At 46.0% G+C, this 16,908-nt stretch overlaps 1 protein-coding gene across 3 annotated transcripts in view; it reads right to left on the bottom strand.

Annotated features, from left to right (window-relative positions):
• Window positions 1-2,352, bottom strand: part of ARHGAP21 (Rho GTPase activating protein 21) — a 111,539-nt gene extending 109,187 nt beyond the window's left edge. The window contains exon 1 of one of the 3 annotated variants that reach the window (XM_083704555.1): window positions 902-2,352. In XM_083704555.1, coding sequence (XP_083560681.1) covers window positions 902-982 — 81 coding nt within the window. In that variant the 5' untranslated portion in view covers window positions 983-2,352. The remainder of the gene's footprint in view (window positions 1-901) is intronic. The other 2 variants (XM_083704557.1, XM_083704558.1) reach the window with 2 other exon arrangements.
• Window positions 2,353-16,908: the final 14,556 nt, after the last annotated feature.

Raw genomic sequence — 16,908 nt, 5'->3', positions numbered from 1 at the left:
GAACACCCTACACACTGGAATCTGCTGGAGCTGGCCTGTAAAAGCGAAATATGTACACACACACACCAGGAGGGGGAAATGGAAGAGTGTCATTCAGGGTCTTAAAATACACACACACATATATGCATACACACGAAGACTGCGCCGCCCTCTCCCCCCCCCCCTCAGATCAATGGGACAAAGGGAAGGGGAGGGAGAAGTAGGGAAAGATTAAGGGCTGTTTCCAAAGGGATTTTTCAAAAGACAGCAAAGATCTCGAGCAATTGGCTCTCTATGGAAAACAAGAGTCTTTTCAGTGAGGTGCGGCGAGGGAGACTCCCCAAAGTCGTAAATGGGGACGGGCTGTGGGGGGGGGGGGGAGAGGAAGAGAAAGGAAGAAAAGAGGGCTTCTTTCTCTTCACACCACGGCCAGGTTGGGGGCGATGGAAGACGCGGGAACAAATCCCACCCTAAACATTGTGCGGGAAGGGGGGAGAGGCGGCAGCTCCAAACTTTCTCTTTTTCCCGCCCCCTTCCCTGCTCCCCCCTCTTCCCTTCCCTTCCCTTCCCTTCGCTCCCTTCCTTCGCTCGAAGGTCGGGGGCGGCCGCCAACTCCTAGCGTCCAACTCCCGGCAACTCCGGGATGGGCGGGCAGGAAGGGAAGAGGGAGGGAGGCAGGCAGGCAACAGGGATGGGGCGGCCATTAAAGCCGCTCCAATCCAAGCCATTCCCCGCGCGCGGCGGCTACCGCCCCTGGCTGGCTGCTCCAGTTCATAAACACGGGAGCAGCGCTCGCTCGCTCGCTCGCCCCCTCTCGCCTCTCGCTCCGCCGCCCCCCGACCCAGCCAACGCCGCTCGGGCCGGACTCGGGACCCGCCCTTGCTTCCCCCCCTCGGCTTCTCCTTCTTCGCCCCCTGCCTACCTGGCTGCAGCTCCTGGCGACTTCGGGCGGCTGGGTGTCTCCATCTCCCCCGGGTGGCCCCGCTGCCCGACGGGTCGCCATTATTTCATTTCCCAATTACAAAGGAAGCACAGATCCGCCGGAGTCCACATTGGAGGGGGGACGACGCATCAGAATAAAATTTTAAAAATATCTATGGGGAGCGCGGAGAAAAGAAGAGCGGGGAACAGTTTCCACATGCACCGAAGAGAGCAAAGCCTCTCCCTTTTAAGACGAGCAAAAAAAACCACCAACCATATAGAAGTATAGATATATCTGCCTCTTGGTGGGGGAACGGCAACAAAAAAAGAGGAATGTGTACACAGATCCCAGCCAAGCCCCGTCTCCACGGTGGGGTCTTTGGGGAGGGAGGGAGGAAAGGGATTCCTCCCACTTTTCAAGAAGCTGCGCGGGAGGCGGGGGGAGAAGATCCCGCCGGACTTTTCCAGCTTAACTCCGAAAAGTCCCCCTTCATCGCCCCGGCGAGGAGAAGAGGAAGATGTGTCAGTGGCCCAGGAAAAAGCCGCCGCCGCCGCCGCCGCGCCTCCTGCTGCCGCCGCCGCCACCCGCCCCTTGTTAGGCTAATTGCACTGGCTCGTCATCTTCCTCTTCCTCCTATCCAAAGCCCCAGACACAAGGGAGGAGAGGGCGGAGGAGAAGGGAAGCGCTGGCCGCCTCCGCCTCCTCGGTATAGACACACACACAGGAAAAGTGAAGAGAGGGAGAAAGTTGGCCGGGAAAACGAAGCGGGGCGGGCGGGCGAAAGATCCCTGTCCCCTCCCTACAGCGGCGGTTTTTCCTTCCAGCCACCGAGAGAGAAAACAGGATCCAGTGGATGCTGTCAAGGGGACCGGATGATCGCTTATAAACAAGCCTTAGGAATTGCAGAACTTTTTTTCTGCCCGATCCTACGATGCATGTGACACGGAAGTCTGCCTTGTGTGCATACGATTTGCAGGCATTTGAGTCGGTCGAGCCCAGCCAGCAACCTGAGGCGCCAAGGAGGAAAAGAGCCCAGGCATTTGGGCTTTCCAGGACAAATCGAGGTGCGAAGAAGAAAACCTGTCTTTCCTCCCGGTGCAAGCTGCTCTCTCCCTTCCCAGGCTTGCTTCCCACATGCCGCGCGTGCTTTTACTTTCTAGAACTGTTCCTTTGGGGCTGCTTTTCGGCGGAGGGCGCGCCTGGCGTTGCAGGGTTGAAACAGGGACCATTTATTTTGAATGCAGACATCTTCCTAGGAAATCGTATCCTGGAATAAGCCCTCACTCTCCAGAACCAGCTCTGGCGGCATCGCAGCGCCTAATATTATCCCTTTTTTTCAAACGGAAGCAAAGCGCGCGCTTCTGGAGGTTGTCCACACACCTATACAATCGTTGGAAAAGCTGGCGCTGGTCTTTCTGAGACACCTACGACGCTAGCAAATTGGTTTATTTTCCGTGAGGAAAAATGAAGAACACCCCCCTCCCCTCGCCCCAATGCACTTTTTTTTTAAAGGACTCTATTACAGTGTCCCACCGCCTCAGGCAATCGCGGTGGTGCCAGCTGCACCCATGTCTGGCTGCCAGCTGGGCGCTGTGTCCCCTTGATGCTGCTTTTGGGTGCGGGGAAAGAGCAGAGAGGACGGTTTTGCTGCCTTCTGCCAGCACAATGCCTGAGTTTCCCAAGCCTTCCTGGGATGCGGGAGGGGGGAATGCTGGAAGTTTTTTTTATATAATAATAATAATAATAATAATAATAATAATAATAATAATAATAATAATAATAATAATAAAAAAGCAAAGCCGTAAGCACACACCCTCCCATTGTTTGCTGCACACCACGCATGGTCTCTAGTCAATCTGTTTCCAGGCCGAAACAGCCCAGGCGCGGCTTGTGCAAACTCCCCGGAATCAAACTAACCAATAGGACTCTCTCCCCTCCCAACCCGAGCTTGGCTAGGCACCACCACACAGCGGAGGAAGAGCGAAGTTCCTGCTCTCCTCTCTCCACTTGCCGCCTCTGCACGCAGTTCCTGCGCCTCCGCGCTAGGAAAACAGCAGGGATGATCCACTGGGACGCGGTTGCCGCCCAAAGTCCCCGCAGGCAAACGGCTGGCACAGGACATTATTGGCACAGCAGGCCTCGCCTCTGGGTTCCCTCCTCACTCCCGGCTACAAAAACAAATCTCTCCAGAGGCTGTATAAGGCCAGACCCTCGTTGGATCTTAACACTCGGAAAATCTGCACAATTCCCCCTGGGCCAAGTGTATAGAGAGGCGATTTTTAATTTTATTTTATCGCTCTGGATTAATGACTCCAGACCATGTGCACACCAGCTTCACTTGAACAAGCTCCTGAGGTGCTTTCATATACAGTGGTACCTCGGGTTAAGTACTTAATTCCTTCCGGAGGTCTGTTCTTAACCTGAAGCACCACTTTAGCTAATGGGGCCCTCCTGCTGCTGCTGCACTATTTCTGTTCTCATTCTGAAGCAAAGTTCTTAACCCAAGGTACTATTTCTGGGTTAGTGGAGTCTGTAACCTGAAGCATATGTAACCCAAGATACCACTGTACAATGGTACCTCGGTTTAAGAACAGTCCTGTTTACGAACGATTCGGTTTACAAACTCCCCAAAACCGGAAGTAGTGTCCCGGTTTGTGAACTTTACCTTGGTCTAAGAACGGAATCCGAACGGTGGAAGGGCACCGGAGGCGAAAGGCCTCATTAGGGAAAGCACTCCTCAGTTTAAGAACGGACTTCAGGAACAGATTAAGTTCGTAAACCGAGGTACCACTGTACTCTCAAGGTGGAGAGGATGTGTGTCTTTATTTGACAGAGGATGGCCCTTAGTTTGAAAGGCTGCCCACCCAGGCCAAGTCTTAAAGACCATGTTTAAAGAAAAAGATCCCTAAGAAAGAAAAGGGAGGATGGGGCCTTCAAGTCCAACAGCACCTGGGAGCAAAACTGAGCAGGCACACAGGTCTCCTGGCCACAGTCCGGCCTACTTTGGGGAGATGCATTTTTATTTTAATTAGAAAAAAATAATTTCTAAATGTGCATATATAAGTACATACATGTGTATCTAAGTCTGCAGGCAATTTTTAAAAAATGAAAATCAGTGTCCCAATATGGGGGACGGGATGTTAAGTAGCCACCCTGTCTCAAGGCCAGTCCATGCAGTTCTGATTATGGAAGTCATGGGGTAAAGTGGACCAGAGGGAAGACTTCCACCATTTCATATGATGAAAATTGGATGGGTATATATGTCACAGGAGGCCAGAACTCTACACACACCACTGTGCATAGTTGATACATGTGTGGACTTCCACGATCTTTCCAACCCCTTTTCAGATGTAGAAGGACTGTGGAGATCAGCAAAAGGAGCCTTTCAGCACAACCTTTTGTGGCCCACTTCATCAGATGTATGGAGTGTTATCCTCCTCCACACACATGTGTACAAGAAAATAAATTGTTCAAGGCGAGGTTAGATGTAAGGACAAAAACCTGTTAGGTTAGGGAGCTGATATCAGAAAGGGTGTCAGCATCCAGGAACCAGTAGAGGAACATTTCAGTCTATATACTCTGCTGCTGACCTGGAAATTGCTATTCAGAGGAAATTCAAAATAGATTCCAGCATGAAATAGTTGTAATGGAACTAGTAACTAAATAGGCTATTATTTTGGGCCCGAGTACAGACAATGGTTTCCTGTCCTACTACAAGTGTTTACATTTACTCAGCTATTATAAGATATTGTGGTCACCAATTACTGGTATTATGAATGGTCACTGCTTATTTTGCTTATGTTTCACCTCCAATGGAATTGTCAGACTATCTTTTGCCTGCTGACAAGCCCTGGCTGTTGGGGTGGGGGAGCAGGGATGATTTATTTTGAATATAGACATCCTTCCAAGGAAGTGAGGTCTGGTGGAGGGCATGTCGGCATGGTTTGAGGAAAACAGCCTGGCAGGCCAGAGATTCCCCACCCATGTTCAAGGCCCATGCATAGAGGATACATATGATGGACTAGCCCACAAAAGTTTGCAACACAATACATTTAGCATGCCTTTTTGCTGCAATAGATTAATTGCTGTCATCTGTCTGCCTCAAGAGACAATGGAGTGCACTTCTGGAGGTGAAGTCAAACGACTGTTTTAGCAGCACTGAAGTGCCTCTCTGGGTAGCAAGCCCGGGCAGCGTGTATGGAGGTCCTGGGCTGCCAAGATGACAAGACCCCTGCCCCTCAGCCTCGCTGATATGGCCCAAAGGAAAACAGAGAAATACGTTTGGCACCAGCTTAGCTACAGGGGTTGCCAGAAAGAGGAGTACAAGGCACCATCAAACCGTCTTAGGGATTCCGTTCCAGATCTGTGTAGCCTTTTCTTCTGAAGATATCCCACAAAGCAGTGGAGGCTTAGGATCAGAGTTTTTCTTCTCCTAGAAGAGCTACCTTCCCAGGTTGATGAGCCCCATCTGCCCCATAATTTCCCTCTACAGCACATGCAGAAACTGCCTTCTTGGCCGTTGGACCTACTATGGGTCTCGCCCACTCAGTCTGCCGGAGCCTGTCTTTGCATGCAAGGGAAGTCTCTAACTCAGAGGGTTTAGGATCCATCAGCTACCCTCGCCTGGTTTAGCCATCTAGTCGAAGCTGTTCCTGGGGCACTTATCCCCCTAGTAACTGCTCGGGAACACACTCTTCTTCTACAGTAGTGAATTTAAGCCTCACCTCTTCCTCCCTGGCCTTGAATTCCTGATCCTGTCAGAGTTTGGCTATACAAAGCAACATAAGACTTACACATTCTCTGTCTGTAGCCCCCAAAGGTCTTTCCCTTCTATCTGTTGCCCAATTATCATCTGGAATCCTACAACAACTTCCAAATCCTCAGGCAAAAGGAAGGGATTAAATTAAACCTCCACTTTTTCCACACACACTCCTTTCTCTCTTTCACAGCAGCAATGTAAGCCAATTCACCTCAGAAAAGTATTTTGGAAGAACACAGGTGCCACATTCCTCAAGAGATTTTTCCCTTTCGCCTCAGGCACCTGCAATTTTCAGGTAAATCTGATATCCCTCTCATTAATGTGGCTTTAATGAGGCTTGGAGGTCTCTGTTCATTGGTTTCTTGCAAACAGAAAACAAGCCTAGCTTTTGCAGCTCTACCTCCCCAGTATCTTTGCCAGAAGGAAGCAGCCCACAATTCCCCTAGACCAGAGATGGCTAACCCATGACCCTCCAGGTGTTGTCAGATTCCAATCCTGACCCAGAGGTCATGCTAGCTGATGGGACTGATGGGAATTGCAGTCCAGCATTATCTGAGAGAGGCACCAGACAAACAGGAACAGGTAATTCCTCAACATTTTGCTGTAGGGATTCACCACCAGAACTGCCCCCCTGGGATACTGCAAACCACTTCTGATTAAGGCAACAACAGAAGCAAAGCAAAGCAACCCTCTCCAGCCATCTAGCATTCATATTTGTGTTCAGGACTCATGAGACATTCTAAGAAATGCTACCATCTGCCAAACAGCCCTATAGTCTTTTTGAAGCTAGAGCCCATTTCAGTTCAGCCTTGCAACGTCCAACCTGCTTGATTTTGCCCTGCCACTGTCCATCTTTGTTCTTCCAAGGTAAACTGTTGCAAAAGGAAACCAGTTATAGAAATACTTTGGAAAGCAGAGCTTGTAATTGAATAATCCTGGGTCCTTTTCACTAACCCTAGCAATAATTATTTCCATTTTTCTTCTTGTAAAAAAAAAACCCTTAAAAAACAATGACAACAAACAACTTAGCTGTGGCACTCACCTAAGAGTAGGGCATGGCTGATTTGTGGGTCCCAATCCACCAGTTGAAGACCAGTGTTATAGTCAGTACAGAGTTAAGCAAAAAGCCTGTATTATTTATCTGTAGGGACCCTTGGCTCAACATGGATACATTCACACATACAGAAGTAGTGCTTTGTCAACATCCCTGTTTCTGATTCTGAAGTTTTCATAGGGACATTAACATATGTTATATTTGATCACCCCTGCTTTGAGAAGCCAAATCCTATCTCCAGAGGTAGGAGGGGCTAGTCATTAACATCAGCAAATTGCACAAACTCCATATTTACTTCAAACAGAGTGGCCAGGTAAAAAGCCTTAGAGCATGTCCCTTCTAGAAAATCACATCCAGATGAAAATATATTCTATTGAAAATGAACCTGTTGCTAACTCTTTCCTCCAGCATCCTGCTTATTTATAGCTTTCAGCTATGATTTGATTGCATCTGGACCCTGAGCCTATTAAAACATACACCAAATTGCACTGACTACTGATTGCCCCTTTCAAGTTTGTAGGACGCCTCCAGCATAAGCAACCTATTAAGCCCAATTTACATTTCTCCCCAAGTTCCTGTTGCAGAAGTTCTGCTGTGTGACAGACAGAAATTCAACAGAGGCAACCTTTGCCTGGTGCACGGAAAACCTGCAGTTATACTTGCTACAATAGGTGGAAAGAGCAGGTAGGAGAAGTTACTGCAGCAGCATCTACTGATCATGTATTTTTTTAAAAAGGATGGTGTAAACTTACTGGTTCCATTCTGGCCATTCTTTCTGCTCTCACCTCCTGATCAAGTTTACATTGTTAACAGCAATGTCCTTAACTCTAAGTTTTTGCTCAGCTTCTAAGTTGAGTCATATAAGACTATGTACACACCATATGTTTCCCCCACAAAGAATCCTGGGAACTGTAGTTTACCCATCACAGGGCTGCAATTTCCAGCACCCTTAACAGGCAGAGGGCCTTCTTGGTAGTGGTGCCCACCCTGTGGAACACCCTCCCATCAGATGTCAAGAGAATAAACAACTATCTGACTTTTAGAAGACATCTGAAGGCAGCCCTGTTTGGGGAAGTTTTTAATGTTTGAAGTTTTATTCTGTTTTTAGTGTTCTGTTGAAAGCCACCCAGAGTGGCTGGCGAAACCCAGCCAGATGGGCAGGGTAGAAATAATAAATTATTATTTAAAAAACTATTCTTTGGGCAGGGTGGGGAGTCACAGGTTTTAAATCTTTGGTATGTGTGCAACTTATGGGGAACAGAGATAGGGAACCTGTTTTCCAGTTGTTACAGCCCAACCACATCCAGAGTGTGAGAGGTTCTCCACCCTGATGGATATTTTGCAGGTTGAGAGTGAGGCAGCAGCAAACATTGTTCAGCATGTCTGAGTGACTCATCTGTCTGTCGAAGAATAAAGTGCCCAGCTGTGTGGATTAGTGTATTTAATGAACAGAAATGGGCCTTCATGTTGGGCTTGCCATCCTTGCACCAGCATTGTTTGGCTATGCAGATTGCAATGTACAAAGATTAAATGTGTGTTTTTAACTGGCACAGATTAAAGAACCAGGCATAATGTGTGGTATTCATACAAGGAATATATTAATGATTAATTACCACTCTGCACCAGTTCTATGTCAATATGCTACAGGCTTTGAATTAAAAAGCCGCAAGCTGCGCACCAGAAGTGCAATCAGCAATCACACAATGACTAGGCCTCTCAAGTGACACCAGTGAACTAAAAGGCGAGTTAATATAATGTTTGCAGCACAACTCCCTGCCTGCTGAAACAAGGCACATTCAGATGTTGGCAGCGCTGATGAATTATTGACACCTAATAGTGCTCAGCATTCTTTAAAGCAGCTTAAGGCTGCAGTTCTGAACATGCTTATGAGGGAATAAACCCCACCGAAAAGAGAAGCACTTAGGGACCCACTTCAAAATAATAACATAAGGATGCTGCTGTTCTGACCCAGCCTAAGTCAGTTGTAAATGTAACAGTGGTCCCAGCAGCTGAAGACCAGTATCATTGGTAGTAACGTCTCCTGCTTGTCAGATGAAAGGTGCAGGTAGAAGTGTGCAGAAACAAATCTCTTACTTTGGCATGGCTGGAAGGCAGCCTCTTCCACTAAGGTAGTGAAAGTTGCATCTGTTGCTCTACCTACTTTTGCCTCTAGCTATAGCCATTTTTGCCTTTGGCCCGGCCCTCCAGAAGTTTGTCTGCAAGGTAATGTGGCCCCTAGGCTGAAAATGGTTCAGCCACCACCACCACCTGCCCCTCTCTTAGACTGTTAAATTGTAAACAGTGTGTTGTCTCTGAGTGCAAAGTTGGTATTATATGTTAATAGCCTGGCAGTAAAAACACTGGCAATCCTACTTGTTGCTATCAATGGGACATACGTAAAAAAGTGTTTGTGCACCATGTTATTTTAGAGTTGGGGTCATTATTATTTGAAATTTTCATATTTGTCAAATTTTCAAATTTTTTCAAAATTTCAAAATTTCATATTTGGGTAGTGTGTCTAAAATTCCTGTGCTGTCTAATAAAATGTTGTTGTTGTTGTTGTTGTTGTTGTTGTTGTTGTTGTTGTTATCACCAAGGCCTTGCTGCTTATGATTACTGGGACTAGATGCCAGCCCTTCATGGCTCCTCCAATGTCTGCATTTAGGAAGACAGTTAACATTTTTGAGCGCTCCTCAGTATTTTGGCTGATGCAAGTTTTGTCTGCTGTTTTATACTGCTTTACTGTTCACTTTATTGCACGTTGTTCTGATCTCCTTATGGAGGAAGAACGGGGCACAAACGATTTGAAATCAATAAAGTGAACTATGGTGCACTTATCTTATACAGCAGACTCTCACCAGTGTGTCCAGTGATAAAACGGACGAGGTCTCTGAGACATCAGGAAACTGCTCAGTAACAGACCAGGGTTCCAAAACCACGACATGCAGAACAGCAACGGAGGAACCTTCAGACCCCCAGATGTAACTGGGCTACAACTCTCACCCTCTCTGACTAACAACCTTTGGAGGGCCATAGGTTCTCCATGCCAGATGTAGACGGTGGTACTAGAAACTGGCTCTCATAATATGCCCGCTGTGTTCTACAACCTGGAATTATCCAAATTAGGAGACAATAATTATTTCTGTCCCATATGATGGGCTAGTTGCTATTGCTGTTGGAGTGCTGACCCTCCTTTGGTGTTAACGAAAGCGATCTTAATGTGTTTGTTTCATCAGATGCTTTCCAAGTTGTGAACACCTCTGTGCTGGCCCTTCCTCTCCCTTCTCTGTATCAGCAAGAAAGATACCTGGAAGTCTCTTATTTATATTGTGCTCAGCTAGTTAGCTGCATTAAACTCACAATGCATAGTTTTGTTATATTGGCCATTCTTCTTTGTCCTCCTCAGTCGTGACAACTTATTGAGAACAACAGTGATGACACAGATGACCATGTTAATCTGGAAGACATAGTTTATGGATGTTTTTTACAAGGTACAGTTTTGATGAGTGCACATTGCTGTTATACGGCAACTAAAATTGTATCTTTTGATGTACATGCATTTGGCAGGTGAGTCAGTTGGCCCTACTTGCCCAAGGTGTATTTTCACATTGTTTTTGCATGATGTACACAAGGCTAAACAAAAAATAAAAAAATCCATGCACTTTAAACATTATGGCTATTGACTAAACAGATTTGTAATTGTCAGCACTTGTAGAGCCACATATTTTCTTCTGAGCTTCTTTTTGCTGTATTTCAAGTTATATTTCACCATGAGGGCTAGAAACTTCACTTTTCTTGAAAATGAAAGTAGGAAATTCTCTCATTAATGTTTTATAAATGATTGGGGTTATTATAACCTCTACTTTGTTCACCTCTGCATTCCTTTTTTGTTTGCTAACACAGAAAGTTAACTTCATATTGTACTCTGCCATCTGCAGGACCAGAAGGGATTAATTTTGATTTCCTTTGAATTCTTTTGGCAGTCACCACTTCCTCTCTGGAGTCAGATCATAAACAGCACAGAAATCTTGATAAATAATTAGCAAATAAGTAAATATTAGTGTTATTAGCTATCATTTGTGATCCATTTCATTCAGCATGGCAGCTTTTTTCTTTATTTTCTTTTTTAGAAAAAGGGGGGTGGGACCAGGGAAGATACGTATATAAAAAGTGTGCTAATGCACAGCTACAAAAAAAGTTTATACAAGCCGTATTTATTTTTGACAGTATGTCCCTGCCAATTTGTTGAAGGCAGAATATAAATATCGAAATAAATAGCAATGAAATAAATAAAATTATCTAGAAGTAAATACAAGAAAAACATAGCATCTTCGCATTTGGAAAAGACTTTAAAAACAACAACATGCAACCAAATATTTGGCTAGTTAAATTCCACCCATAAGAGTTCAGTTCTCTGCATGGCTACTCAGAAGCCCCATTAAATTCAGTGGTACATGCTCCCATGTAAGTGAGCAGAGGATTTTAGCCTTCCCCACTGCCATTGCTTGTGCAGCTTTGTTGAACCTTGGCTCTCTTCAAACACAATATCCAGCCCTCCGAGCTTCTCCAGCCCACTTGGTCGCTGCCCAGGCTGCTCTGCAGAGGCTTTCCCATCAGCCCCTTCTTTTAGGCCTCTTGTTTTCTTAGTTCTGTGTTTCCTTCACGCGCCCTCTCAGGTTCCTCCTTTGGCTCTCTGCCTGCCTGGGACCTTTCCCTGCTCAGCTTCTTAGCATCCAGCTGCTCGGCCGCTTTCCCTTTCCCAATCAGAGCGATGGCACGGAGCCTCAGGATGGAAAGGACACAGCTCAGTGAGACAACATCAGAGGTCCCAGGTTCAGTCCCCAGCATCTTCAGTCAGGAGTGGAAATGTCCTCTGTTTGAAACCCTGGGGAGCTGCTGCCAACCTGTGCAGGCAGTCCCAAGCTAGATGGATCAATGGTTTGGCTCAATATAAGTAGCTGCCTACCTTCTTTCTATCTTACATACATGTTATTTGAATGCTGCCTTTCCATAGTTCAAACCATGCTCAATGCAGCTTACAGCATGAAAAAAATTGCAGAATTGCAACGTAACAAAGGTAGAGAGACCCCTGACTGTTAAGTCCAGTCACGGACGACTCTGGGGTTGTGGCGCTCATCTGGTTTTACTGGCCGAGGGGGCTGGCGTTTGTCCACAGACAGCTTCCGGGTCATGTGACCAGCATGACTAAGCCGCTTATGGCGAACCAGAGCAGTGCATGGAAATGCCGTTTACCTTCCCGCCAGAGCGGTACTTATTTATCTACTTGCACTTTGATGTTCTTTCGAACTGCTAGGTGGGCAGGAGCTGGGACCAAACAATGGGAGCTCACCCTGTTGCAGGGATTCAAACTGCCAACCTTCTGATCGGCAAGCCCTAGGCTCAGTGGTTTAGACCACAGTGCCACCCACGTCCTGTAACAAAAGTAGTCATAAACAATAAATAAACGTCAAAAATACACAACCAAATTAAACAATGTCCACATAAATCACAATTAGATCTAAAATAAAGATATCTATCTATCTATATCTATCTATCTATCACACCAACCCTGCAACACAATCCCCTAAACAAACTCCAGCCCAGAGGGTAGAGCAGCCTCAGTTTTTGTAGCTGCAGTCAGTTAGGAGACCTGTCCTCCCAAGTCAGATGGGGAAAGGCCTACAAGGCAGGGAGCAAATTTTCCAGGGCTCACAGAGCTCCTATTTGTTGGGCTCTGAGTAAACATATTCTCAAGATCCCTTTGCTCTTCATTCCTCCTTCCTTCAGCTGTCAGCCTTATTCAAAAAACAAAATACAACTTAATCTTCACAGGAGGCAAAGGAAGGGTAAAGCCACAATCCTATGCATGCTTACCTGAGAGGAAGCCCACTGAGCACAGTATAAGGCTAACATCCATGCATAGGATATGAGTGGGCAAGCCTTTATTCAACAAGACTAGTGTCAATGAGGCTGTGGCTGAAAGTTACTGATATCTATGAGTAGAATCTCGGGCCAATCGATTACAAATCTCCCAGTGACTTAAATGCAGCCAGGATTTCACCCAGCAGTTATCTAATTACATCTTACATTTGGAACAGACAATACGCTGAAAATCAATATAAGTGCATCAGGAGCATTTGGATGTGCTCCTCTGACAGCTGCTTCCGATATACTATATTCCACAATAAGGCAATTTAGCATCATGATTAATAATGTTGTACTGACAATCAATGTTCTCTTTTCCCCCCTGAAGCATCAGAGGCCTGTTTGTTCGTGAAGCCTGGGTAGCTGTAAGTAATACTTTCCCTTTCTCTGGTCTCCACTGCAGTCACAATTCAACTACTTGCTGTTTAAAGCCAATTGATTTGTAGTAACTGTCTTACGATGGAATCCCCTTTTTTATTTTATTTTAAGGATTTTATTAAACAGAGTCACTTCATCTGTCTCAGGGATAGGGAATATTCCCCCGCTATGGGGCTGCATTCTCTTGGCGGTGATCTGTAGAGGGTCACATGTTCAGGAGGGGCAGGGGTTGGAGCAGATGGTAGGAGGGGCCAGAACCACCCCACATGCTTTCTCTTTTAATCACACACACCATTCAACCATTTACTCAGACATACACAATTCATCTAATTGTTCTCCCCTTTCTCACATACCCTCATCCTTCCATTCACACATGCACATGCCTGCATATCATTGATCCCTCATGTGCACACACAAACACACACACATTTTGCCTCCTCCTTTTCTCTCTCTCGTTCCCCCCTCTTTCTCTCATTCTTCCCCCAGCCGCATTGGCACAGCTCAAAAGCAGGAAAGCACATTACGTCCACAAGCAACCGGCTCATTTGTCATAGGAAGTTTGCTTCATTTTCTTAGCAGTTTCAGTCAGTCACTTGTAGATATACTAGTGAAATTATGATAGACAATACCTTTAACTAGCGATATACCCAGCCAGTTGCAGAGCTCCAATTCTCAGAGTTGCCTGGGAAGCGGAATTGACTGCTAAATCACTCTGATAATTGTTGCTTTTTGGAAGGAAACAGGTGTCTCCCAATAAATTTTCAACGCACTTAACAAATGTCAGTTTCCAGAATTCGTTGGAGGAAGATGTCGCTATTTAAAGTGCTATTATAGTGCTTTCAATGTAGGGCTGCCATACATCCAGGTTTCTCCGGAAATTGGCAAAATGCCCAGGAAAACCCGGACATATGGCAACTAGGGCAATTTTTATGGTGCAAACATGGCCTTTGCATCAGGTCCTACTTGTAGATTTTCTACTTTGTACCATCCCTGAACCAGGGGCAGTTTTGATCGCTGTTTTGATTCCTTTCTGTTGTCTCCCCACATGCACACATGGGTGAGAAAGACCTTTAGCCCAAATTGAAAGAAGAGGGCTTTCCATAAAAGTGGTTCAGCTTATCTTTGCGAACAGTTTCTTCCAGGCAAGTGAAAGGATAAGGAAAATGGAGACCCAGGCTGGGCTGAAGGGTAGCAAGCATTCCTCCTCACTCCTTACCAAACCCTCTCATTTATCTTAGCCACCCAACTTCTCCTGCAACCCAGTCCGCCATCCAGGCTGCCGCCAAGACAATGCAACCAGGGCCACCATATTCTTCCCTGTTTCTGGCTCATGGTGGCCTGTGATCAAGGACAGCAATGCTTTTAATTATGCAATGGAGATAATTGCAGCCGCCACACTAATTCTCTTGGGATTCTGTGCCTGTTTAATACCATCGGATGCAGGAGGTTTGAAAAGGCAAAATGGGGATGAGCAAGATGGGGAACCAAAGGATCTTTCCATCTTTGCGGAAGCACGAAGTCCCTTGGCAGGGGCCCAGGGGGTGAAGAAACGCATTATCATCCCTTATTGACCAAATATGATTGTGTATTCCAGAAAGCCAAATGGCCTCCTACTCGCTCTAGCCTGCCAAAGTCTACAACTGCCTACACTTTTCTTATTAAAGGCACTTGTTTCCTATGGCAACGCCTCGCAATTACGTCTTGTGAATATGAATCCACACTTGCAAGGCAGGGTGCTGGCATTTGAGGTCAGCGTTAAATTGAGCATTTGCTTCTACCAGGAAACAGCACACTACCAATGCATGCACCCTACCCCTTATCCCTCAGTGACCAGGGCCAGCATCAGTGGTCAGCATCACTGGGCACCTGCCAAGGCCCATGTCCCCATAAGGGGCCCAGGGCCAATACCTGGAGCTCCTCCTCTTCCTCACTGTCATTTCCTGTTCACGGCTTCAGCCTAAACAAGTGGGCAGTGGCAAGAGTGGAGAGGGGGCCATTTTCCTCCAATTGGCTTGTCCTTTCCCAGAACGCAGGTGGCGCTGTGGTCTAAACCACTGGGCTTGCCGATCGGAAAGTCAGTGGTTCGATCCCCGTGATGGGGTGAGCTCCTGTTGCTCAGTCCCTGCTCCTGCCAACCTAGCAGTTCAAAAGCATGTCAAAGTGCAAGTAGATAAATAGGTACCGCTCCGGCAGGAAGGTAAACAGCATTTCCGTGCACTGCTCTGGTTTCTCCAGAAGTGGCTTAGTCATGCTGGACACATGGCCCAGAAAAACTGTCTGCAGACAAACGCCAGCTCCCTCGGCCAGTAAAGCGAGATGAGCGCTGCAACCCCAGAGTTGCTTGCAACTGGACTTAACTGTCAGAGGTCCTTTACCTTTTTACCTCCCCTCTGGGCAGCTGTGATAAATGTGCTCAAGGAGAAGGCAAGTGAATTGGCTGTTGTAAAAACAGCGAGAAAAAGCAGAGTTCACTAAGGACAGTTTGCCCCAGAGCCCCACAGAACCAAAAACCAGAATTGTCACGTTATGCGCATTTCACCTAGTATCTCCTTCTACTGCTTCTGCTTCTTCCAGGGCGCTGTGATTCTTCTATAAGTGTCACAAGGGCACTCTCACATTACAATCACAGTATCTGCCACTTCCATTTTGTCTTCTTAAGGTGCTTTTTGTTTAAAGGGACACGACAAAGGTGTATAATGGCACCTTGGTTCTCAAAACTAATCCATTCCGGAAGTCTGTTCCAAAACCAAGGCACGCTTTCCCATAGAAAGTAATGCAAAATGGATTCATCTTTTCCAGACTTTTAAAAACAACCTCTAAAACAGCAATTTAACATGAACTTTACTGTCTGACAAGGCCATTGATCCATAAAATAAAAGTAATAAACAATGTACTGAAGTCACACAATCAGTAGCTGAACTGGGTTCCACACAGTCATAAAAAAAAAAGAGTCGCAAAAACAAAAACGCAAAATAAACAGCAAAAACAAAAAGACCTCAGTGTAACACTCAAAACGAAAGTGTGGCACTCAAATCGGAAGCGTAACATTCAAAAGGGATCACGTTTGGCTTCTGAAAAAAGTTCGCAAACCGGTTTGCAGTGTTTGGGTTCCAAGTTGTTTGAGTACCAAGGCATTTGAGAATCAAGGGACCACTGTACATGTATCTACTGCATGGTGCAAGATACATATACGTAATGCTTGAGGCTGTAACTCAATGAAGCTGAATGGTGGACGATTCAGACAAAAGGAAGTACTGAGTCTTGCACGTCTACATGTGTTGTAATGAACATTATATGAGAAACTGACATACATACTGAGTCATTCCTTTGTTGAGGTTAATTAGCAACATTGACATTGTGCCAATTAATGCATGCTTGATATTCCTGCTCAGTTTCACCTTCATTAACAAATGGCAAGGAACGCTTTGTACATTCACCGTTGCTCCACATGGAGATGGAGGTTGATTTAAACCCTCCCCCCAAATAGGGCGAGTATGGTATTTCTCTGCTACCCTTAATAATATTTATCCCAGAGCAGGGATTATACACATATGTACACTGTTCGGTTTCTCATTACTCAGTGACATAATCATCAGGCTTGGCTCACAAGTGCATATTCACACTTTTTTCTTCTTCTTAACTGATTATCCTACACTTGATGATTCATAATTGAATGTGTGAGCCGACGTCCTTGAAAAGCACCGTCTGAGGTGTTATGAAAGTCGATTATTTATTCAGTGCTCAGTTCATGCCACCCCGCACAAATACATATATTACTTGATTGCTTGCAGAACAATCTTATGGCTGGGGATGTGCGGGCACAGAGCTGTGCCTCTGGTCTGTGGCAAATTCTCTGCAGCACCAAGCCACCTAGAATTCAGGAAGGGAAGG

Source organism: Podarcis gaigeae, assembly GCF_964106915.1.
Source record: "Podarcis gaigeae genome assembly, chromosome: 12".
Taxonomy (NCBI): domain Eukaryota; kingdom Metazoa; phylum Chordata; class Lepidosauria; order Squamata; family Lacertidae; genus Podarcis; species Podarcis gaigeae.
This window is presented reverse-complemented; position numbering and strand designations above follow the sequence as displayed.